Source organism: Podarcis melisellensis (genome assembly GCF_964234715.1).
Source record: "Podarcis melisellensis genome assembly, chromosome: 14".
Classification (NCBI taxonomy): Eukaryota; Metazoa; Chordata; class Lepidosauria; order Squamata; family Lacertidae; genus Podarcis; species Podarcis melisellensis.
In genome coordinates this window covers 47,040,789-47,066,391 of record NC_138546.1, presented here as the reverse complement: position 1 = coordinate 47,066,391, position 25,603 = coordinate 47,040,789, and the positions used below count along the sequence as shown (strand labels likewise).

The 25,603-nt window shown below is 39.8% G+C and overlaps 1 protein-coding gene across 15 annotated transcripts in view; it reads right to left on the bottom strand.

Moving 5' to 3' along the window:
• TCF12 (transcription factor 12) overlaps positions 1–25,603 on the bottom strand; it is a 150,792-nt gene that overhangs the window by 30,898 nt on the left and 94,291 nt on the right. For 12 of the 15 annotated variants that reach the window (XM_081887659.1, XM_081887661.1, XM_081887657.1 and 9 more), the window contains exons 9-12: positions 24,432–24,484; positions 4,867–4,969; positions 3,214–3,353; positions 1,601–1,748 (exon numbers count right to left, since the gene is read on the bottom strand). In XM_081887659.1, the coding sequence (XP_081743785.1) occupies positions 1,601–1,748; positions 3,214–3,353; positions 4,867–4,969; positions 24,432–24,484 (444 nt within the window). Of the gene's footprint in view, positions 1–1,600; positions 1,749–3,213; positions 3,354–4,866; positions 4,970–11,905; positions 11,925–15,752; positions 15,829–24,431; positions 24,485–25,603 lie in introns of those variants that run through there. The other 3 variants (XM_081887654.1, XM_081887655.1, XM_081887656.1) reach the window with 3 other exon arrangements.

The following is a 25,603-nucleotide window of genomic DNA, read 5'->3' as shown; positions in this document are numbered from 1 at the left end:
TAGGCCGAGGGAGCCGGCATTTGTCCACAGACAGCTTCCAGGTCATGTGGCCAGCATGACTAACCAGAGCAGTGCACGGAAACACCGTTTACCTTCCTGTCGGAGCGGTGCCTATTTATGTAGTTGCACTTTGACGTGCTTTCGAACTGCTAGATGGGAAGGAGCTGGGACCGAACAACGGGAGCTCACCCCCTTGCAGGGATTTGAACTGCCAACCTTCTGATTGGCAAGCCACACTGGCCTGTAAGCACTCCAATTGGAGAACAGCCTTTACTAAAGGTGTCATGGACTTTGAAGAAGCACGAACTTAGGGTGAAAAGGAGAAATGCATATTTGGCAAACCCTCACCGTGATCAACTCCCACCCAGAAACCCATATCCCCACTGTGGAAGGACATGTGGATCCAGAATTGGCCTCCACAGTCACTTACGGACTCACTGTCAAGACTGTATTCATGGAAGACAGTCTTACTCAGCTACAAGGGATTGCCAAAGGAGAAGAAGAGTAATTTAACCTCCACTGCAGTTGTTGTTCAACACCAGACTGTTAATAGCTGAGAACTGCACAGCATTTCAGAAAGAAGCTGTAAAGAATGTTGCTGACAAAGAAACCCTTTGTGTAAATCACCTTTGGGGAATGTGTGTGTATAAATTACTGTTTGGGAATCTCAGAATCTCCCACCACCAGATTATCTAGCAACCAACACACTGCTTGTGAGTTCAACAATGAGACCTGCAATACAGCCCAAAGAGGTCTCTAACTCCTTCATTAAATCTACTCAAGCTGCCTTCAGCACCATTTGGTAAAAAGGTGAGATACAAATATAACAAATAAACATTTTAATGCATTTCTCACAGAAGTTCTGTAATAAAACAAATGTATTCACCAAGTTGGTCTACAATCTGACATGAGAAAAAAAAATCCTCCAAATTGGGTACAGGCAGCCGCCGTTTTAGGAGTGTCTGATATGTGGGCAACTGTGTACACATGCATCACGCCGAACCAGGAAGTGACCCCAAAGCATCACAAAAACCTAACAAAAAGGGGTGGAATGAGGACTTTGCAGGCTTTTTCGATGGTGTTTCAAATATATGTGATTTCACTGCAGTGCACTGCAGTGCGCTGGAACGTAACCCCCACTTAAATATGCAGTTGTCTGTACTTTAGAAATAATGCCCACATAAATTAAACAATACTGTCAGAGTTTCCTCACCTTTAAGAATTATACACTAGATTCTTCAATGAATCCATTAGTGGGGGGAGGGGATAAATTTTGGCTGGGCTCTCTCAGTGAAAAACAAAGTAATGAATTGGAAGCCCAGTTCTTACTTTGTATAATAATTCGCCCAGCACTAGAAAGTACTCCACACTACCAAATATACCCACCCACCCATCCTGCCCTGGAACCATCTCTTCAGGCAAAATTCCAGCAGTCAGCACTGACAATGCTGTAACCCCAAACGATGCAACAAAATCTTGTGAAATGACACATTCACTTTTACACTCCACATGGACCATTAAACAGCATCAGCATGGACATACAGATTTCTAGATTAGCCATAATCTTCCCATGATGCTTTAGGGATTAAAAAAATCTCACCCAGTATGTTGTTGTTATCTGATCCATTGACAGGTGGAGTGTGTGAGGCAACATACGACGAACTGCTGGTACTGCCCCGGTGGAAGCTGGACATTGGAGGAAGGCTGGCGTTTATATCCGATGGTGAGACTGAATGTGGGGGATAGCTCTAGGAAAAAGCAGAAAACAGGGATCACAACTGAAATATGTGCCTTAGTTAGTATTAACAAAATAAAAAGTAAACAAAATAAAAAGAACATGCAAGTTAAGAATGTCAGAACTGTATATCTACAACAGACCAAAGTTTATCCAGCTCAGGAGTGGCTAGAAATGTGTCATGAATATCAAGATTCTATCCTTAGCTATTAGGGTTAACAGCCACAGATGGATTAAGAGACAATTCAGACACAATGCTTCCTGCTAAGTGAATGAGCCTTATGGTTATGTGGCCCCCACCCCTTCCTAAGCTATGAGGTGAAGTCTAGAAGCTTCCATTCTGGCTGCAAATTAACCCCAGCTCCTCACTGCTTGCATTCAGATTATAAGAATCTTAAGGTTTAAAGTTGGCTTCTGTCTCCCAACTTGTTTGAAAGCCATTAACCACAGTTCCCAGCCAGGACATAATGGGAGAATATGGTGAACTGCAGCTTTCTGGGTTGTTTTACTACTCACACAAAATGAGGAGTGAAATGGCTACATGAGGGTGACTGAAGCTTATGCCTTAATTTTGGGAAATGTGGTATAGAAACAGCCAGGATCCAAAACTATGGCTTGAGCCTGGCATGCTCTAACAAACCACCTTGATATAAGAGGAAGCTGAGGTTATATTAAAACTGTAAGCAAAAGCTTCCAATCTCCTCCTCTTCCTGTCAAGGAGGGTAGGGCACAAACCTAGGGCTTATGCAATCTCATTCATGTTTTGCGGAATTATAATTTCCTATAAGACCCAAAGTGATGTTTTTCTGTTCTATTAGAACCTCAAGATAACTTATTGGATATGTACAATATTAAAAATGAAATTCAGTATGGAAAACATCAAAACCCATAAATAATACTGTATGTACAACACCAACCTCCATAACATAGAATTATATTCATTCAATACACTTACTCAATATCCTGTTAGTTTTTACTTTTCCATTCTGTATTACAGCAACATACAAGGACCTAAGGAGCTTTTTAAAAAGTGAACATCTTTGTCTCCTTTTGTGCAGATTAAAATTTGTTCATGCTTGGCTATCATAGATCAATCAGCTAAAGGTTTAAATGACAATTTACTTATACAGTGGTGCCTCACAAGACAAAATTAATTCGTTCTGCGAGTTTCTTCGTCTTGCGGATTTTTCGTCTTGCGGATTTTTCGTCTTGCGAAGCACGGATGCACCCTGGTATTAACGGTTTTAAGAAAATGGAAACAAACTCGCAAGACGTTTTGTCTTGCGAAGCAAGCCCATAGGGAAAATCGTCTTGCAAAGCAACTCAAAAAACGAAAAACCCTTTCGTCTTGCGAGGCATTCGTCTTGCAAGGTACCACTGTACCCATAATCCAGCAAAACCAGTCTCTTAAAGGATAGTAAACTTTAACAACGGTGTTTCAACTGACCAAACTGAAAGATCAAGAGTTACTGTCTTACCAAGCGGTCATGTGTGTGTCGACTGCCATAGCTGCTGGACTGTGACATGTGAGAGGAGGAACTTTCTAGCATTCCACCAAAGGAAGGCTGGCTCATTCCATTGGAAGGGCTCCAAAGGTCTGAAGCACTGTGAGTCCCATCTTTATTTGTAATAAAAACAAAATAGAAAAAGAATGATCTTAGATTAGTAAAACAACACATGCTGTACCGGCACTTCATTGCTCATGTCATGTACATTTTATACCCTAGCTAAATTTTATTCTGAGTCAGTGGAGGCTACTGGGGCACAGCCCTCTCACTGAAATAGTCCATTTAAAAAAAATTAATCCTCAAAATCTCAAAGCCACACACTCTTTCCTGTCCCACACATATTTCATGCTTCCTTGTATTTAGAGGCACTCCTGTCAATCTCCTGTTCCCTGGCCAATCAGCTCTCTGCACCACTCAATCAATTCTAATCCAAAAACATAGCTATGGCAAGAAGAGAGGGAACTCATAACTGTGATGTATGTCGCTACAACCTCCTGTTTAAAGAATAGCAACAGGCTCTATGTGAGGCAAATGGAGAAACATTCAGAAAGTATAACTAGTAGACAGGTTGCTATTGCTGTCTACACAGAATTCAGAATGTCAGTTTCACATAAGCTCCATTTGTTGCCTGTTTCCGAACCAAATTGTGCTGGTCTTCTGCTTTCAAGCTGGGTCTGGAAGGACCTTCTCAATTATGTAACCTCTTCACTGTCACCCATGAGAGGTCTAGTGGCAGCAGTTTACTGCAAGTGCCTACTGCAGTATTAGTGGGAGTGGTCCTGAGGGCTTTTCCTACTAAACTGAACCATCTCCCCACAAGGAATCTGTCAGAGCCAGGAGACGGGTCTGCTTAAGCAAGCCTTGTAAACCTTTTTCATTCAGAATGGCTGAATCTGCAGCCCAGAGCCTGCAGTTGCTACTTGTCTCCATTCTTTTTTCTTCTTTGATTGTTGTATTAATTTTATCATAGCTGTTCTCCACCTTGGGAACATTTTATCGAAACATTTACTGAATAAATAAATCTTAGCCAAGGACCCTGGGGAGGGAAAGGGAAGATTGCCTTTGCATGGGACAAGAGAAAGGTATGGAGTGTGTGTCAGTCCTCTGGGTGTACGGCTGTCATTTCACATTTGCTAGGAGAGAGGTTTGTGGGTGATGTTATTGGTTGGTAGATGAAAATTTGCTATGCTTTTTGTGGGAGTGGCTGTCACTGCTGATGGAGTTTTGCTATACTTGCTAAGCAATTGGCATGTGTCTGAGCTTGTGTTGTGAGCAGATGATACTACAGACTTCACCAGCACCTGCACAGGGGTCAGCTATGCAATAGGAATGATATGCCACTAGGCTGTTTTTAAGCTCTTAACCAAAACAAGAAATTATAATCTTATATAGAAGAAATGGGCCCTGAAATGACATGACCCATGAAATCCAAGCATATACATAACTTCAGGTTAGCATAATGAAAATGAACCAGGAAGAAGCAATAGCACATTTTCATTTCCCACAAACTCTCCTATCATGTATGAACATTTTCTCCCTCCCCAGATCCTAATCTCACTCAATAATATTTGTTTACTTGCTATGCCAGTCTTTTAAAAAGTTGCTCAGTTCACAACATCTTACCTTGCAGAAAGAAAGTGCTAGCGAACATACTGCTTGGTGGTTTAGGAGACGGGTAATTTGGAGATTCTCTATTAAAGTCATCTGAATTAGATGGCGCATAAACCTAAACCAATAAAATGGAAGGGAAAGGAAAGATAAACATGTAATTGTTAAAAGTGAAAACAAAGTTCTAGTGGAACACAGGATAATTAAACAAGTGATGTGAGCAGGCTTAGCTCCACCCAGCCATCTCCCCCACCCCTCCAGGGTACTAATTCAAAGAGGCAACCTGATAAAAGTCCAAACATGAGCAATTACTTAAATTGAAAAAGAAAAAGGAAGAACAAGCAGCAGGCTCCCTAAACAATATTTGAATTAGAGGCATTGAATTTGTTCATTGTTTGCTTAAGTTACAATTCCAGGGGTCAGGTAAAAATATAGAGTATCAAAGGATAAACTTTAATGGACCATCATCTACTACATCAGATGCCTGCTAGTCTAAGGTGTCATAAACCTATTGTTGCACCACATTAAAGTGGCTACCCCTCTACAACTATTCAAAAGAGTACATTTGCAATCAGAGTGAGTAGATTTCAAGCTTGTTGGGTCTTTTTTTCTTTTTAGACTTCTGAAGTCCAAAACCCAGAGTCAGGTACAAATCACAAGAGAAGAAATCTAAGCCCAGTAATTTGTTCTGAGTATCAGAATGGCACAAAGGTCACATGGACAATATAAATTCATGAATATACAATGAAAATTTTACATGTTATATCATTCATAATAGACAACCAATCAAAATTCTTGAGAGAATGATGTGTTTTTCTAGGGAGATTCAGAATTTAAGCTGATTTTGGTTTACACTATTTTATTCAAATTGTATAACATTTTATTTCATTTTAGTTGTTTTATTGTTTAAGAATAGTAATCTTTTCTTTTTTAAGAGGCAAAGTTATGATTTTCCAAGGAAATTCAGCATTCTAAATCTGTCAGGTTGTAGTTTGCATCCAAGTTAATTTCTGCTACATTGTCTTACTTTCATATTGCTAAACTTCCAGAATCATCTAAAAACAACAAAGAAATTACTCTGAATCTTCTAAGCTCAAAATCCCTCCACACATAAATTCACTACCGCATCCCACTTCTTCATTGCAGGAGTGTAGTTTGTAAATAAATTCATTTTCTATTTGCTCCTGCAATATACCACACTTCTGCAACTAAAACAGAATTTCAACAAGCAAATTCTTAAAAGTCTGGAAAGGCTGCACACATACACACGGCCTACTGCTTCAGAATGTCATGCTTTAAATATTTCATGCTAATATAATGAGCAACATTATCATTTGAGAATCAGCCAGATACTTTCAACTGCAGTCAACAAGTGAACAACTGTGTCGTATAAAGTGAAGATTGTTGCTTACAAGGTGGATAGTAATTAGTGCTGCAATTTCAAATCTAGTCCAAAATGTATTCTAAAAAACTTTTAATTATTGTGTGTGTGCACATGTACTACATGTTTTTGTTTAACTTCTCTTACATACAACTTACATGAATCACTCAGTTGCCTACTATTCAAGGAGCTCAAACCACTTCAAAATCTGGCATGTATGGCTTAACGTTATTATCTCATTCTGATAGATTCTTAAAATATGCTGTGCTTTGAAATGCAATAAATATTCACAATGAAGGCTACTAATGACATCTCACAATTCCAATTACTTTTTCCTACCTGCATTTAAGAAGTCAATATTTGGCAAGTAATACATAACTATTTCTTAGAAGATTAATTCACTAACATTCTATTAATTTATTTCACAATGAAATATCAATATATCACATTAACCACATCTTCCTACTAGAGAACAAAAAGATTATTATTATTATTATTATTATTATTATTATTATTAATAATAATATACTGTCCTATACCTGGAGGTCTCAGGGCAGTTCACAGAAAAAATCAACATAAAAATCACAATATATATGATCAAAATTATCCAATGCCGACTGAACCTTAATCACAGCTGCCTTCACTTTAACTATAATCCACGTTTCCTTTCTTGAGACCAATCCACATTATTCTTATATAATTTACGTAATGTAATTGAATAGTAAATACTTCCTTTTTATTTTTAAGGAGTTGTAAATATTTTTTACTTTTCAAGAAATTGTCAGGGGGGGAAATAATCCTATGTAATGGCTGTTGAAACAGTAACAACTGCTAAATGTAGTATCTGAGTGTATATGTAGCAAGATTTTGGGGTTTAGTCTACATCTGATGAGCTGCTGTGATCAAACTGGAGACTGTCAAATCCACCCATGGACTTTCCTGCTTATTTCCAAGTGTGCCACGCAGTCTGTTTGCCTGTGGTTTCTGCATCGCGTAATCCAAGAGTCTCTCTGCATCCCGTCTGCGAATGGCAATAACTTAAAGAACAACCTGCAACCTCCCTGACAGGGCTGCCCTCCCCTATCCCTCCCCTCACAGCTATGGCTTACCATTCTGACTTTGGAAAAAATGATTTTCCCTTATTGGATAAATGAGAGCTGACAATAATGACACAGTCATCTTGGTTACTGTCTTCTTAAAAAGACTATGTAAGATCTTTCTGCTTGTTTTACTGTTATAAAAGTAATAAAAAGGAACTGCACAACTGAACATTCTACATAGTAGTCAACTGATCTCAAAGCTGTTTTGTGCACTGGGAAGAGGAGGGTGACAGAAGCCACCAACTTTTAAAAGCAATTTAAAAAAACTCTGTTTTTTATCTGCAGTGGAGAGCCTGACAGATTTAATTTTGTACAGTACAGTTCGCTGCAATTTACAGGAAGTACACTAGTACATTCATCGCATGCATTGTATACACCCACACATACTTAGCAACCAAATGCCCAATTTTAAATATTCAGAATCCAAAGACACCAGGCAGACAGAGAATACTTAATTTACAAGTTGAATCTTGAACATTTTAGCATGTACTGCAGTTCCTTCAATAAGACTTACAGAATGCAGAAATGGAGATGAATATTATTGTATTAAAGCCAACAGTGACAAAAACACGCTACTTTGAAACTGCACTGGGGAAATGTTCAACAATTCTTGTGAGCAAGTCTGAAGCTCAGTTTAATAATCAGTGCAAGGAGAAACTGAAAAGAAAAAATTATCTGCAACAAATCTGTGACAGCAATATAATACAGACCACTTTTATAATAAAAAGTGGAGGAAAAGGGTCCTTTCAAAAAGGACCAGAAGTGTTCTAGTGCAGGCACACAACTTTATATAGTTTTGCTGTGTTCCAGTATCTTAAGTATAGCTTCCAAAAACATAGCTGCAGTGATATCAAGCTGCACTTCTTCCAGTCTGGATTCCGAAGATCAAAGAATTCTTGCGGCAGAACACAAGTGATGTGGTCTCAAAAGGCTTCATTAATTCCAGATGTGGTGAAAAAGTCTGCCAATTCCACAAAAAAGAGCGAGCTTTCCTTTGTTACAGTCAGAACCGCCCACAAATTAAAACCAGGTCTCTCAAGTCATTTGATCACCTGCAGATGACTGCCAGCTCACCCCCGCCCCACCTCTCAAGCTAAAAGCAGGTTTTATTTTTTGTTACTACAAACAAAAATTTAAAAATACAAGAACAGAAAAGAATTGCTGGGATAGTGAGATTAGGCAGCCTATGAGTAAAGAGATCTGCGCTTATAATTACAACTTGACATTGAAGGCATTTTAGACTTTAAATATAGGCAGATGCTTCACTTTAAATAGAATCAAGGCCTAGGACCCAATCCAGCACAAAGTAGGCTCAGGTGAACAGATCCAAAGCCTTGTTCTTAAAGTTCTGCTCTCACCTCCTCATGGACCATTAATAATACAACTATTTCCCTTTTTTGCCTCCCATCTTCTGAGCACTTAGACCAGGACCCAGAAAAGGAACTACTGGGTACAATTCAGCCTGATTTAAACAAGCAAGAGTGCCAAGCTGCCAACTGATACTAGGCAGGCAGCCTCACTATATCGCTATCAACACCTGCTGCAAAAGTTTTTGTTTTGGCATGTCTACTCAGAAATGTAATTTTGATACATATTTAAAAAAAACTGCTGGTTTTACTTTTCAAAATTTTAGGTGGAGTTGTTTGCAACTTTTGAGTTTATCTGTATTTTAAATATACATTTTATATTGTTTTTTGTAAACTGTTTAGATGTGTTGAAGATCCAGTGATACATAACTCTTGTTAAATAAATCTATGCTGCAGTACATTATTAATAAGATGTATGACTCTGAACCCTGAGATTTAATGAAAAGACATTCTCAAAAGCCAGTTCCCAGTTTGGGGGCTCCCTTATCCAGACATCTGGAAACGCCCAAGCCTCAGAATTTTTCAGAAGAAATGCCAAATCTTTTTTACTCAAGCACACACACAGAGAGAGACTGTTGATAAACAGAGGGGCCTTCAGGGGGTAGCATGCTCTTTAAGTGTTTGGAGTACTTTCAAAATGGTAAACTATTCAAAACCTTTGTGAGCAATGACCCACCTTCTGAAAATCATGTCTCTCTTATCCCTTTCAGAGGCTGTGCACAAGGCTCTACACTCACAGCTCTCGAAGTCTGTGGATTGCAAAGCATATCTCAGAGCCCCCAAACATCAAACAATGTTTAAACCCTTCTCCGGGAGGCTGAGCTAGCTCATCTTTTTTGTTTACAGAAAGCTGACCAGGCTTTCCAGCCTGCAATAAACAGCTAACCTGACCTCCCTGGCATCCCTGCAAGCTCTGAAGTGCTTAGCATCTCTTACCCTAATAAATGGGTATGTAAGAAAGGGTGACCCACCCTCTTCTCTCTCTCTCTCTCTCTCTCTCTCTCTCTCTCTCTCTCTCTCACACACACACACACACACACACACACGCACACACACACACACACGCGCACACACAAACTTTATTGTCTTTGTCAGATCACAACAGTCAAGTTAAGCTCTGCCACATGCATCATATTCCTTGGAATAATTACAAATCCAATGAACCCATCATGCATGACTTTGTATTTAGCAGGCACAGCATTAAGAATTTAATTTTTTTTATGAATTAGGAAAGCACCTCAAGCATGCAGTGCAGCAAATAGCTGGAATGCCAGGTAAATTATTTGGAAGGAAAATATTAAATATTCAGCACCTTCACATATAAAGAATATGGAACAACCAGATATTAATGCTGTCTTATCTGATGTCAAGAAACTACAAAAGAATACAAAATGTTCACTGAAAATTATCCATTCTAGAACACTGGACAATGAGGAAGCAAACCTTTAAATCTCAAAAGAAATAAAAGTTTTTTCAATGTCCACCCTTAAAGGAGAGAGAGGAACACAGAGTGCCCCACTTGCTTTACCTGTAGATGGGCTTGAGAATGCAAAATGGGAAAAGGAAGCCAACAGGCAAACATTTGGGAGTTAAAGGCAGGTGGGAAGGACTGGTTAAGAAATGCAAGCAGGTTCAGTACTCTCAGACGCTACCATTAGAGATAGACTAAATTCAGGAAAAATGTTCTGAAACAAAAGTGCTGAAGTCACTCTCTCCATACCTAAAGAAAGGTCAAGGACTACTGAAGCCATTTAGAAAACAAGAACATGACTCTGCTCTCTTCTTCATCCCTCTCTTTAGTGTGGTCAATTGGTTTAAAGTCAATGTTGTTGCAGCTGCAGACAATGTCAAAATGTATTTGAGGTAATGCAAGAGAAGGCAGGCAATGGGCATTTCTGTCAGTCCTGAACTATTCCAGATCCAAGCTGCATTTCGTGGAACAACAAAGTAACAACAGTCAGTGATAACACACTTCTGTTTATCAAAGGCATTCTGCAGAATAAAGAGTGATTCTTAAATGGATACAGTGCAAAAATACGGTAATTTAAAAAGAAGTTTGTGCCCAATAAGTTCATCGTTAAAAGCAGCAAAAAATATTTTCAAATTTGTGCTCTGTAAAGCCTACCTAATGAATTAAGTTCTTTTGAAATAATTAGCCCTGGCCTTATGTACTTAGAGGAGTATATATTGACAAACAGGGGTGGGATGGATATATATTTCATGCAGCAGAACAGAAAATTGGGCAGTTTCTCTGGAAATTTCTCTCAAAAGTTTCTGACAAGGGAACACATTTTTTTTAAAAAATGCAGCTCTATCATTCTGCAAATGGTGAGCAAAAGTGAATTGTCCACACTATCTATATTTATACATCGTCTCATCAGTTTGAAAAGATCTATAAGTCAGATGTCTGGAGCAGAGATAGAAACATTTTCCTGGGCTACTTCAGTATAATATCTACTAGAGACAACACAGCAGAGAGAATAATCAAACAGTGTAGTGCTACAAGCAAGTTTGCTTCTGGAGATTCCTGGATGAGCCCCTTTTTAGTCTTGACTTGCAAATGTTTATTGTGATCTAGAGTCAGCCAAACACAACTGATACAGACGCTGAGTTCAGACAATCATATCTGATTTTCATAAGGCGATGAATGAATCAACCTTTTGCTCATACACTGAGACCCTCTGCTCTTCTGTTCACCACGATTAAACAAGGATATATCTAATTAAGCATAGCTCCCTGTTTCAGATGGACTGAGAAACTACTGTTCCTTTAGCCTTGTAACACACCAAGTTCTTAATCCCGGCCGGTTCCAAACCTGTTAACCATAGTTATTTGATAAATATAGGCTGCAGTACTAACTACACTTACTTAGGACTTACTTGTGAGTAGACATGGTTAAAATTGCAGTACATGTTATATATGCTATGTACTGTTAAAAGAGGACACAAATATTTCTTGCAGCAATTGCATACGGCTGCTGCAAATTTTACTCCCCCTCCCCAAATCTACACATGAAGATATTTTCTCCTATTTCAACTTAGCATCTGTATAAGGAATTATGAGGGAATATGGCATACTAATAATTAAAAAATGTGAGATATCCAGTAATATATTAGTAAATCTAAAATGAAGATTGTTTTCTCTGCTCCCCACATGCTGATAGCCCTAGAAAGTTAATATAATATCTTTCTGAAAGCATGCCTTACCTTAACTCAAATTAATGGAGTTATGTCTTTTAAAAAAAAGAACAGGATGGTGCTTCGGGTTTCTGAAATTTCCCCCTCAAAATTTCAAGTATTTACAGTCAATCTGCTATGATGACTGTAGGTTCTTAAGATCGATCATGGGTGGTATTCTCTTAACGAGTCGCATCAGCGTAACAATTTTTTGCTTCTGCGACAAGACTTTCTGTCTCTCTTCTCCCTCCATGTACACCCTTATGCTCTCTCCAAATCTTTTCTAGGGGGTTGGTGATACTCCTTGAACAGATTTAGGGGGTGTGCAGGGAGTGGCGAAGGGGAAAGAAGATTCTGTTGTGCAAGCCGAACTCCTTGCACTGATGGAATGATTGCCTTGCTACTATGTTGGATTCCACCCCTTACCCTTGGCTAAGAGAGGCGTAAAACAATTTAATTTCAAAGGTCAAGTTTTTACAATCAGTCAAAGTGTTCAAACTTCCATGACTGTACCACTTTAGCCTTCAGGTGTGGGGGGTGGGCAGCCTCCTCTCTAAAAATTTCCTTGCATACAGAAAAGAGAAATCTTCAGCCTCCTCTTTTCCTTTACATGCTATTTTTCTATATGCAGGTCCGCCACCGCCCCATGGAAACAATTCAAAAACAACTTCTTCTTTGCAGTTTACTGTTCAAGAAAAGCTTTATCCCTCCACCCCACTGATTACATAAATTTAACCCCAGTGTGTCTGATTGTCAGATTCAGACTCTAAAGAACACTTACATTCATCATTAAAAGACTCTGATCCAAAGGGCATGAGTGACGGTGATGCTTGCCAGTCAACTCTTCCCTATTTACTGATATGTTAGGTACATCACCATAGTGTGTATGGATTCACTTTCTCAGATTTAGAATGTGTTTGGCCCAGTTGGCAGAAAGCTGCTCTCTCACCAGGGTTTGACAGCTGTCATGGGAATATTTGACACAGAGCCGGGGCAAGATATTACCTCAACTTCAGTTATTAAAGTGGAATTAAGTGGCATACAACGAAGGCAACACAGAAGAAAAACTGCATTAATACAGTGAGATTATTCTCTAACCACAACCCATTGTCTTCAGAATGTCAACAGGTTATTCTCTTTGGTAATTCTTTACAGAATTCTAGCCGAACGGTTGCCATCAACTTGATTTGAATTGATTTTAGAATGCTGTATTATTTTACTGTTGTTAGCCGCTCTGAGCCCAGCTTCGGCTGGGGAGGGCGGGATATAAATAAATAAATAAATTATATTATTATTATTATTATTATTATTATTATTATTATTATTATTATTATGAGACTGCAGACCACAGACCTCTTTACACAGTACAACAGTCCTTTCGAAAAAATAATCTGACACAGGTTGCCTAACAGATACAGACAGTGCAACACACTGTGACAGCATTTTACCTATTTCTGTAAACTGGCTTACCTACACTCACAATGCACATTTTGTTCCCAGAAGATGGATGCTTACTTTTTAAATAGGTAGAGCAAAATGTAAACAAAATTCTGTCTGAAAACTAGCTTGATAAATTGCTTACACTGCATCTGTCTGCAGGGAGGGCCTTACTCACCTTTTCATTTTAGAATTAAACTACTCAAAACTACTTCTTGCTCTGTGGTTAAGCCCCAAGGCTTTAATATGTTATGGCTTAAAGGAGGAAAAGTTGAATTTTTAAATACCGATCTGTAGCAAAATATAAAGAGGCACATTTATTTCATTCTAACAAACAAAATCTGATTTTTACTTTCTTTCCATCCCAACACATTAGAGCCTATAAGGATTGCCTCCTTCATCTTATCCAGAGATAACTGGAAGAATCCCTTTCAGTTTTGTTCTTATATTGCATCTATTAGTTAACTTGATAACCTTTTGTCCTCCTTTAAAGATCAAAAGGGGACAGGTCAAGGAGTGCTACAGATAGGAACAGCAGGCCTTTCCACGGGCTCCAAAAAGCCCTAGTAGCTTTTTCCAAATCATACACTGCCACAGAAACTTTCAGTTCCTCACTGCATGCTGGAATCTTCTGATACTTAACAATTAAAACTGTTATTTATTTGAAGTTCTGAAACATGTAACCAGACTTTATTAACTATAGACTGGGCAAATACTACAAAGAAGGTGGCTGGACATGATTCAGTCTGATACGGGTTAGGAGTGTATTAGCTATTCTTGACAAATATTAAGGCAAAAACATGCTTCAGAATGAAGCCCTGAATCAGAGCAGTAGAGAAGACAAGCCAACATTTTCCACTTAACACCACAAATATGAATACACCAATGAATCAGAATGATATAACCTTTCTCTTTCCTACCCCCTTTTGAGCTGCTTCCATAAAGCCTAAACGCTAACGTGTCACAACACAGAAGGGGCACCAGGATATGGAATTGTTATACAATTTCTAGCTCTTCAAGTTCATGAGCATCACCCATGAACCATAACAGGCAGATGCTATCAATTCTTGAGGCTTGCTTCTTTACAGTACCAGCACTTCCATCCATTACAAGCCTGGAAATACTTAATAAGATCAAAGCTTTCCCCCTCGCTGCAGAACAAAGAGGAATGTTCAGAGCCAGAGAAAGAATAAAATCAACACTCCATGAAAGCCAGACTCCCATTGCTTCTGGGGAACTGCAGACTTCATTTTACTTCTTTCCAACATACACATCTTCACACAAAACTGCAAAACTACTTAAACTTAGGAGGCGACATAAAAAGAATCATTTTCCCATTTGGGGGGCTTGGGATGTTGACACCAAAGAAAATAAGTTTCCCTAAAGTTGCCTGTAACTCAGATGCACTTTATAATGATTTAGATATGTCCAGAGAGCAATTTACCAAACCTTTAGTATTTTGCAATGCTACTGAAGTTTGACTATGCTTTAAAAGACTCAAAACAAAACAAAACAGGATCACATCACTCAGATTGCTAATCAACGGCAATAAAATATGAGGCAATACTTTTGAGAGTATGGGCAGAACATAGGAATGCCTCAATATTAATTGCAACTTATCTCTTCTAGTTAATGCCATCTGCCAATGTACATCGTTAGTAAAATCCTAAAAGAGACTAAAGCTTTTAAGTACTTTGCAGAGTGAGCAGCAGTCATTACATGACACATAACACGACTGGATTAGTTTTCTGCGGTGTCTAAAATCAGTTTTGATTACCATCAAACCCATAAAATGCACTTAATGCTCCTATGAAATGTGGAAGGTTCAGTCTATATTACACAATAGCCATATGGACAAAAGACCAACGCACAACACAATACTTATCAAACTCTAACATGTCCATATTGCTTTACACATCTGAAGAGATGCAGATTTATAAACCATTCCTAGGCTATAGAAAGTATTTTTGTATAAAGGAGGATTCAACTTTCTGAATCAGATTGAAGATGTTCAAAATGAAAGCACACGGTATCACTGTAAGGACAGTATCTGAATAAAGCACAAACACTTCAGTGCGAAACAGCAGCCTGGTTAGCCAGTTGCTTTCTGAAATATTCCTCACTTTTTGTACTCACTTTTTAAAAGCAAGTAACTGGAACGGTTTCAGTTTCGTTGCTGCATGAAGCAGCAATAATGCCTTTCACATTTTCAAATGCACTGCTACATGAGTGAAATAATGACATTCTCAAGGCAACAGAACAGCTGCATAAAATAAAAGCAAGTTATGTGCAACGATCATAGCACTAACTGAAGCAATTTAGTCTAAGTATTCTAGTCTATACAAGTATATCTAGCTGCTAGACCAGTCCAGAGACAACAAACAACATTTCCAGCCACACTACTTTGGAAAGTATCAGAACAAAAGGAAAGTCCCCTTACCGTTTTTCCATTGTAGTAATACATCAAAGAGTTGCTGCTCATTCCAGGTACAGGATACGCACAATACATGTTCACTCTAAAAACAACACAGCGTGCAGTCTAAGAGCACAGCTTCCCTCCAAGACATCAATTCACCAAATGAAACACAGCAATTCTTCAGTCAGATACAAGCACACATGCATCTACTCAGAAAGAATTTATGCAAAACAGGACTGAACCATCTAATACAGGAAAATAGGGTGTGCGTGTATTAGAAACTATGCTGTAAAATCTTCCTTCAAAAGTAATCCAGTTTAGTTGTAATGCAAACAAACAAGGACTTCCATAAAGGATTTAAGAATTTACACCTTAGTCAAAAGAGCAGTAGTTTGCAGCTGCACTCAAATAAAAAAGCCATTTTTTCAGAGCCAAAAAGGGAAGCAATGGTAAATCCTTAGCAATTCAATCTTTTTTTGTTTTAATTAAATGAGAGCTTTTGTGGCAGCAGAGACCAAACTTCATGCATCTCTAGCCATACTTCCGTCTGGTTCTCTCTAAAGCTGCTTCCAACTTTCACGAATACGCCACTCACTGGTTTGAAATGCTGAATTACACGCTGGGAGAAGGAGGAGGAGGTCCTAGACAGCTAATTGCTTCCTGGACCAAAAAAAGCAATAAGCCCTTCATCATTAGGTGCCTGTTAGAGCCCAGGGTCAGAGGACATCCAATGTCCTTTCAAAGAGCTAGCTGAGGGGGGAAATGTGGTGCTTTAGGACACAGAATTCACACATCAGTCTAATAGTTATGAACATACAAAAACAGACTATAATTAATATTTAAATTGACATAACAAAATAAACTTGGCCTTGTAGTTGTCTGTTTTAAACATATTTTCTAATTCATTTTAGTGACATTTTTACTTAAATTTTTTAAATGTTGGTTAATATTAAAATTAATATTTATTTTCTCTTCTCCCTGAATGATGTAATTCAGACCCTAAGATTTCATTTCAATGCACCCTTACAAAAATAAAGCAAGGTATAATAAAAATAGGAAGGTTAAATGCAATCAATAAATACCCATATATCAGTCTTACTAAGAATTCTCAACTTGGGTAAACAGGAATTTATGTTGTAGGGGTGCAGCCTTCATGTTGCTGGGGGGGGGGGCAGAACCTCAGTTAGTTAAGTATTTTTATTGATTTACTTGATTTGGGGGAGCAGCTGCCCCCCTGCCCCCTGGCTAGGCCCATGACTCTGTCCAAAGAACCACACAATATACTCAAATGCAGCTAAATGCTGAACATTTTAAAAACTATTTTTACTGATTTTATATTAATAACATACATAGACTCAAATACAGTGCGTAGGCAGGATGGGGGGTTGCGGGGGGGGGGAGTTTGTTCAAAATAAACTTGCATTCTTATTTTGTGGTTTCTTTCAGGTCATTTCTATGTCCTGATTTACTAGCAGTTTTGAGCTGAAATGTGAATATTTTACCATGAATATTATGAACAATCAAGAACAGAAATGTATACATTTTAATGTTTATATTATATGGCAGGTTATATGGCAATATTATATGGCAACATAATTAAATGCAGACCAAAGGGATATTGTTTAAAGAAACTTAATATAGGTTGTTAGATCAGCCTTGAAGGCCCTGCTGTCAAGCCCATGCTAACTGGAAAGGAGTAGGGACAGGGCTTTCTCTGTGGTGGCACCACAGTTGTGGAATTCCTTCCATGGAAACAACCAATAGGCTCTGTTGCTTCCTGCTTTTGGATAGTCTTCAAAAACATTTTATTTCAATTAGCATTTGATGTATGATTTCTGCCATTGTGATCACTCTATGGCAGGGGTAGGCAGTGTAAGGTCCATGGGCCGGATGCAGCCCAATCGACTTCTCAATCCGGCCTGCGGACAGTTTGGGAATCAGTGTGTTTTTACACGAGTAGAATGTGTGCTTTTATTTAAAATGCATCTCTGGGTTATTTGTGGGGCATAGGAATTCTTTCATCCCCCCCAAAAAAAATATAGTCCGACCCACCACATGGTCTGAGGGATGGTGGACTGGCCCACAGCTGAAAAAAGGTTGCTGCCCCCTGCTCTTTGGTGAGGTTCATTATTAATTGTATTGCCTACATTTGTAGATAAAACAGAAATTACATTCAGGAAAGACAACAACAGCAACAGTATCATCATCATCAACAACAAATCCCATCTTTACAAGCCTTCAATTTGGCTTTGTAGATCTTCAAGTTGCTTCTTCCTAAAATTTACTATGCTGCTCTTTCCTGAATTGGTGCTAAAACATTTTTCTCCTGTTAATGATACTGTGCTGTTGAGAGCTATTCTTAATGCTGTTTATTGTTACGGTGATAATTATATATTTTAAGTGTTTTGATGAAGCATTTTGTGTTTTCATATGCTGGAAGCTGCCTAGTGAGGCCTTGGCCCTAAAGGGGGCCTAAACGAAAACAAACCAACTGAACAGGCTGAGGAACAGCTGCAAAACAGCATCAGGATACAGACTGCCAAGCGCAGGCGTGCCAAGCAGCTTGCAACTCTCTCTGTCCGCCCTCAGAGGCCACATGGATCCTCTTGGGTTCTCAAAGCACTGGCTAAGATGGCTTGATTTACACTCTTTAAACCTGCACTCCAGTGTTTATACTTCTGCAGGCAAGATATGTTAAATCTCTCTTTAGATCTTACTCAGGCTCTCCCCCAAAGGTTAGCAACTGTTCTAGGATTAAGATGTTTTTCAGAAGAATATACTCTATGTCAAAGTATGACAGAATGTTTAAGACCTACTTGACTGACAAAGACAGACAAATGTAAGAATTTCCATCTGGAAGAGTTCACAGGAACACTTTCAGTCAAGTGATCCACGGCAATCTTAGTACACTTCAGATATTTTGCAGGGGTGAAAGAGTTCTTGCCAATCTTGACAGACTTTTTCGAGTGTAAGCATGTCAACCTGCTGTCTGACATGGCAGGCTGTAATACTTAGTCACACAGAGATTCCCTTGCAGTTTGGGTTTCCTAGAAGCTACCGATCACAAAATGTGAGTAATTGTGTTGGCCACCCAACAAAAACCATTTTTGTACCTACAGCTTTTAAAGTGAACTTTTAATCTGTGCAACAGCTACATCATACTCATGTTTTTCAGGAACAGCAGAAACTGGAGCAGCAACCAAATTGGTGAACATGTTATTTTTAAAATACCTGTTTTGATATATATATTTTCACAATAAGAAACAGCCACCACATATGAAAATCACTTTCTTTCTCTCCCCACCTCTTTTCAATGCTTTTTATGCCAACTGTAACACATTCCTCTTCATTTAAAGGGTGCTTGAGACCACCAGCATATTTTCAAGCTCTCAAATGTGATGAGTACTGACTACCCATCACATTTAGAAGTCCTAAATCCTTTTCACAGGCTCTCATGACATGAAGCCGCCCCCGCCCCCCCATACAACATAGTTATTAAATTATAAAACCCTTATGCTTGAGAGTTCTATGCGAGATAGTGAGGCAAAGTAGAGTCTGGAAGGATGCCTTGATTATATGAAATGCTGCCATGGCAGACACCCCACATATTGCCCAGGATAGGAGGTGTCCAATACTTTGTTCTAAGTGGTGCCCATTTATTAAAAGACACCTGCAGATCCTATCTGAGTGTCTGGTGTAAAATGAGCAACAGGAGACAATGGAATATATTTGATCTTACCCTTTCCTGGAAAATGCCATGAACAAAATTAAAGAGCATCTCTGAAACAGCAACAGCCCAAGCCTACAACCCACCGAATTGAATTAGCATGTATCCAGTATACAATGGTATTGAAATATTAGAGCATCTGTAAAGCCCTGCTGGACCAGGCCAGTGGCCCATCTAGTCTAACATCCTGTTCTCACAGTGACCAACCAGATGTCTGTGGAAACCACGCAAACAAGACCTGAGAGCAACAGCATTCTGCAACGATTTTCAGCAGCTAGTATTCAGAAGCACATTGCCTCCGACAGCAAAGGGAGAACACAATCATCATGGTTAGTAGCCACTGACAGCCAAATAATAGTTAGTGGTCACCATTGCCTCTTGCGTGAGTTAATTCCATAGTTCACCTATGTGCTGAGTGAAGCACTTTCTTTTGTCTGTCCTGAATATCCCAACATTCAGCTTCATTAGATGTCCCTGATTTCTAGGGTTATTGGGGGGGGGGGACCTTTCTCTATCAACTTCTTTCCCACTATCCATAATGTCTCTCCCATATTGGGCTCTACAGCCACAGCAGGTGCTGAAACTCTCCCAACAGTTTGGCTTATTCTATAATATTCAAGACAGACTGATGCCACCATCATCATGTCTCAGCCCCACTAAACTAAAATCATCAAAATATGACAAATGCACACACCCCAACTAAAATAAAATCTTAAAACGTAAGGGGGAAAACATCCCTCTGCTAGCTCAACTCTATAACTTTAGGTTTTCCTGTTTAAATCCTCTTAATAAACCATTGCATTGGTTACATGCCAAGATACAATCATTGGGTATCAAAGTACTGCTGCAGTTTCGGATGTTTCCTGCAGATGGCTGTATAATCTAATCCTTCTCCCTAATCAGAACACCATACTGTACTTTTAATCAAAAGTACAGTATACCAAATCGAAACGATCATGTGGCAAGTTTTAAAGCAAGCAACAGGAAATCTTATTTTGCAGAGCATTCTACTGGCTTTTGGAAATCATGGCAGTGGAAGTGCTATGCTCAAATGGCATGAGGAGAGAAATGAAAAATACAAGAAGGGGCTGCCAGGCTTCAAAGACATGATCGTCCTGGCACACTGACACACAAATTTGAGACTGCTGGAAACTGGATATTGGCAGACACTAGAAAAGCCACTCAGTGTCCTTCCTCTTGCACATCCCAAATTTATTTTGGCATCACAGCACTCAGCAAACAGAGTACCCTCCCCTACAAGTTTTTCCTTTGATGAAAGTCCTGGCAGCAGGATTTATGCCAGAGTCTGATGCAAAGTCCAAGGCCTTTTGAAATTATTTTAATCCCACGAGTTCCTTCTATGTATATTCCTGTGTGCAAGTGTTATCTGGCTAGAAGCCACCATCCGAAACACGATCTACATAATGTTCCATCAGCTTCCACATCTATTATCTGTTTCCTTACCCAGAACTGATTTAATGGGGCAGATAGAAGGTGGAACCCTAGAAAGCTTAGTAATAGTAGTAGTAATGTATTAGGCAAACATTTGGCTTTCTTAAAAAGGAAGTGGTATGGGCCAAAAAATCCTTAATGATCTGGGACCCTGTTACTTAAATGACTGTATTTGCTCATATGAACCAACTCAATTTTGAAGGATCTGTTCTCGAGGCTTCCACTAAATTGAATGTGTTTGAGGAATATCAGAGACATTGCCTTCTCTGAAGCAGCAACAATTCCTTATCTAGGGAAATTTGCCAAGCCCTAAATGATTTCCCCCTCTTAGGAAATACACTGGAGAAAGCCACAGCTAAGATGAAGGCTTGAGTACCTTTGTGACATCAGTGGCCAGTAGCCCTTCATTCCATCTTAACTACACGGGGCGTCCTTCTTCATCCCACCCTTAATTAAATGATTAGGGCACTGACTAGCAATAAGACATTGAACAACCCTTGTTGATACTTCAAGAAGCTGCAGAACAACATCACCCATGCCTCACATGAAGGAAGTTGTAAGTTCCATGAAGGAGGCAAACATTACCTTGCAGAACAGACATAGAAAGAAAAGACCATGGAGTAACCAAGAGAGAAGCTTTCCTGGACACGCAAAGCAGGACTTTTACTAGGCAAAAACCACTGAGAAAAAAAGGACTTGAGAAGGACCCTGAGAATGCACATGCCCCTTGATGTGAAAGTCTCCCTTTCCTCTGAACAGCCTGAATGTTCTCAATTGGAGCAGCATTGAGAGACACCAAGTAAAACTAGGATGCTTACTGGTGAGTAAGCACCACAGAACAGTTAGGCTTCCTTTATAGTAAAGGTGCATGAGACCAAACTTCTAAAGCTGCAGTCCTATGCATATCTACTGTCAATGTTGTTGGAGCTTACTTCTGAGTAGATCAGCTGCATGATGAAGTTTGGGGAGAAAAATAAATGAAACTGTAGTTACATTTGGGACAGAAAGGATTATGGAGAAGGAGGGGAAACGTTGTTGTAGATAACTGAGATTATGTCTGTGGAGCTCTTTTGAATGCAAGACTTTCCAGGTTTCCCAATAGATGCCTTTTGCATCCAACCCTACTTACACACAGATCCCTCAGTAAATCCCTCCTATTTCTTTTCCACGTGCATCATTTGTATTAAATATTGACACTGGTTTTTAATTGTGTTTTCATTCCTTCTTTCATTTAATGAGGGGATTCAGTGTTAACTGCTGGTCTATTTTTAGCTCCTGCTTAGGAACTGAAATGGGGGAGGGGAAGATTCCTGAGGTTGCCATTGTGACCCTGAGTTTACTGGGCAGCTATTCAGCCCACGAGCTTATGCAAGCAAAACCTGCTAAGTGTCTCTCCAGCTGTAAGCTGCCTTCCAGGTAAGCTGCAAGTTCATAACACAGCTGCCCCTCAGTCTGCCCAACATACATCTCACTGGAAGAAGAAGAAAAATGAAAACAGAAGCTTGGGTTCAGTTGTTTTGTGAAATACAATGGAGGGCATAAACAAACCAGAGTACCAGCTCCACTTCAGAACTAATGCCAAAGAAGGAAAGATCTGGCCCATTTTGCATCCACAGCTTTCCTCCTGCCTTTGCAACAGCAGCAGCCCATTCTATTCAGCCTGCACAGCTTTGAGTTATGACTCATCCAAGTGCACCTGCGCCATGTGTTAAGTACTGCTGAATAAAAGCCCAACACCTCCATTTACACAACAAAGAAACATGTTCTGCATCTCTCCCTCCTTTCTTGTTTGCTCTGAAAGGGAGGGATGGGTGGAAAATCCTGCCTGCATTTGATGTGGATTTTAAATACAGATTAATGTATTAACCATTTTCTTTACAGAATAAGAGACTTTTAATACCACAACACAACCAAAAAGCATTAGATTATCACATTTATTGATGATTTTTTACCAAGCCACGCCAACCCCAACTCCCCAATTAAAGCCCTTTATTCTCAAAGGACACATTTTGGAGCAAGGGAGATGAACAAACCGGTTGCTTGAAAGCATTCGTGATGTTAGACTCAAGTTAGAAAAGACTTAATGAAGGCTTGAAAATCCGCAAGGGCTTCATAAGGAACATCTGACTTGGTGATTTATGCATATTAATAACAGTCCTATTGAGGCAAGCTGAGCTGCACATGTCCTACGCATCTTAATGTCTTCAGCTCCACTGGGATTGTTACCAATGTAAATTTCTAGGATTCTCAGCTATTAATCTGTCTGTCCTCCTGTTCAGCAACATAATGACTAATTAAACATCAAAAGACATGAACAGAAGATAGTTCCTGGGCCACCCCTCTTCCCATGAGAGAAATGTGCATGACAGGGACAAGTAGGTAAAAGTGTACAAATATTTTACAAATCATTGCTATCAGATGTTTAAAAGCACTACAAAGGTGTAGCTAAACCAGGGGCAAAACGTTCACTCCACCCTATAGGCCACTTTAGCATTATTGATGTCTCAAGAGGGATAAATCTAAGTTACACATAGAAAATCACTACCACAATTTTAAGTTTGCATTTTGTTCATGTGCATTCTGTTAAGTCCCCTTTACTCTGTGCATTACCACAGGTCATTTTGAAGCCCTTTATCCTTGCTCATCTCTGCTTCCCATTCTTTATTTCACGAAGCGTGCTTCCCACCTCCTCCTCTCTGTGCGTGCATAGGACTGGTCTGCAATCTGCATCCCAGTTTGTCATTTTTTTCTGCTTTCCAGCCCACAGATCTTTCAACAGCTGCAGTCCCTTCTTCTCTGTGCACCCCACAGCACACTCCTCTCTTTTTGTCCAATCCATTTGTTCCTCACTTCCTCCTCCTCCTCCTCCTCACTCCATTCCTTAGATTCCAATTTTCCTTCAATCTCTCTTTCACTCTTTCCCCTTCTCCTCACTGACTTGGGTCACAGCAGCACAGAAGGCTTTCCCTCTTCCAACAGTTCATGGTAAGGGAGACTCAGGACTCAGCTACATTAGTAAAGAAAAAGTGCTTTATATGCATTATAACACTGTGACACCAGATGGTGCTGTGGAGTCCTGTCTTTCTCAAACATGATTTCCCACTATGAGGTTTACAAATCATTTTCCTGAATATTTTTTTAATGTGTTTAGATCCAGCCTCAGTAAAAGCGGACTGTTCAACATGTCCGGCTAACTGCAAGAGGATGAAAAACTTGACCAACTCCAACATGTCACCTGCTCCAGAAAGAGGAAGAGCAGTGCAAATAGTTATAGAGATTGCCACAATTGGTTGGTAGGCTTATGTTGTGCAAGCCTCAGTTAGATTTTCAAACAGCCCTCACATCAGCATTAGCCAGGTTGGCCACTGCTCAGGACTGATGGAGCTTGAGTCCAGCAACTACAGGTTAGTTATCCCTGCTTTATAACTTATTGCTGCTCAATTTTACTCTTTGTAACTGATACACAAAGAAAGCAATCCAATGGTAACTGTTTACTGAAAGATAGAACAACCAACAGTACTTACAGATGAAGGCAAACCTGGGGGCACTTTTCTTACTTTCTTGGTCTGTAGAGAATCTGCATATGAAAAGCCAAATTTTATCAACCAGCAGCATTAGTAACATTAACAGAGTAAGTAGCATTGCTGAAGAAAAACTGCCTAAATGAGAAAAGAACTAGAAAAATGTAGTCCTAAAGAGTCGAATAGTAGCAGGTGCTATTATAAAACTCTTTTGCCCAGCTACTTTTTTTCCAGATTTAAATACAAATTGTTTTTTAAAAGGACACCAAGAATTATGAATTAATTTCCAATATCTAGTTTAAGAGTTGAACCAGTGGATTCAGCCCAGTAAACACACCCAAATAGAGTTCACCTCCCAAAAGAACAAGGGATGGAATATCATACAAATGCTTGTATTTTGAAAATCATCACTATATAACCAAAGAAGGAAATGGCTCATATGCTAAGGAAAAAAGACCTAAGTATGTGGCTACTGTTGCCTATTTGAAATGAGACCCTCTGCATGGAATAGGTAATTGTACAAAACAAACTGGGAACAATATACAGTGGTATCTCCGGTTACGAACGGGATCCCTTCCGGAGGCCCGGCCTCATCCTGAAAACTTCGTAACTGGAGGCGCCCTTCTGCGCACATGCATGGCACAATTGAGCGCTACTGCGCATGCGCGCACAGCGAAACCCGGAAGTATACATTTCCGGGTTTGCCGCTTTTGCAACCCGAAGTTTACGTATCCAGAGGGATACGAAAGCAGAGGCACGACTGTAGGGTGTTATGACTCAAAAACAGTGGAGATCAGGGCCTCCGACTTGGGCTTCTGCACTGCGGGTGCCCAACATCACAGTGCGCACTGAAATAATGGCATCGCGACATGACATCACATGTCGCAATGGTGGAACGGCGCACACGCTCCAATGTAATAGCAGCAACTGTACTGGGGCCTGCACCTCTCCACTGTGGGGCCCCCAGCAGAGGCGCAGACCTGGATCCAGTTGACACTGCTGCGCTGGAGCGTCAGAGATAAGGTGGTGCTTGGCGGTGGTGGGCAGTGCGCAGCGGCTGTGGAGACGGCTGTGCAGCCACTGTGGGTGGCGCATGGCGGCTTTTGCAGTGGCAGCAGCACATGGAGGCAGCTGCAAAGGGTGGAGGCAGCCAGGCACCCACAGGAAAACCAATT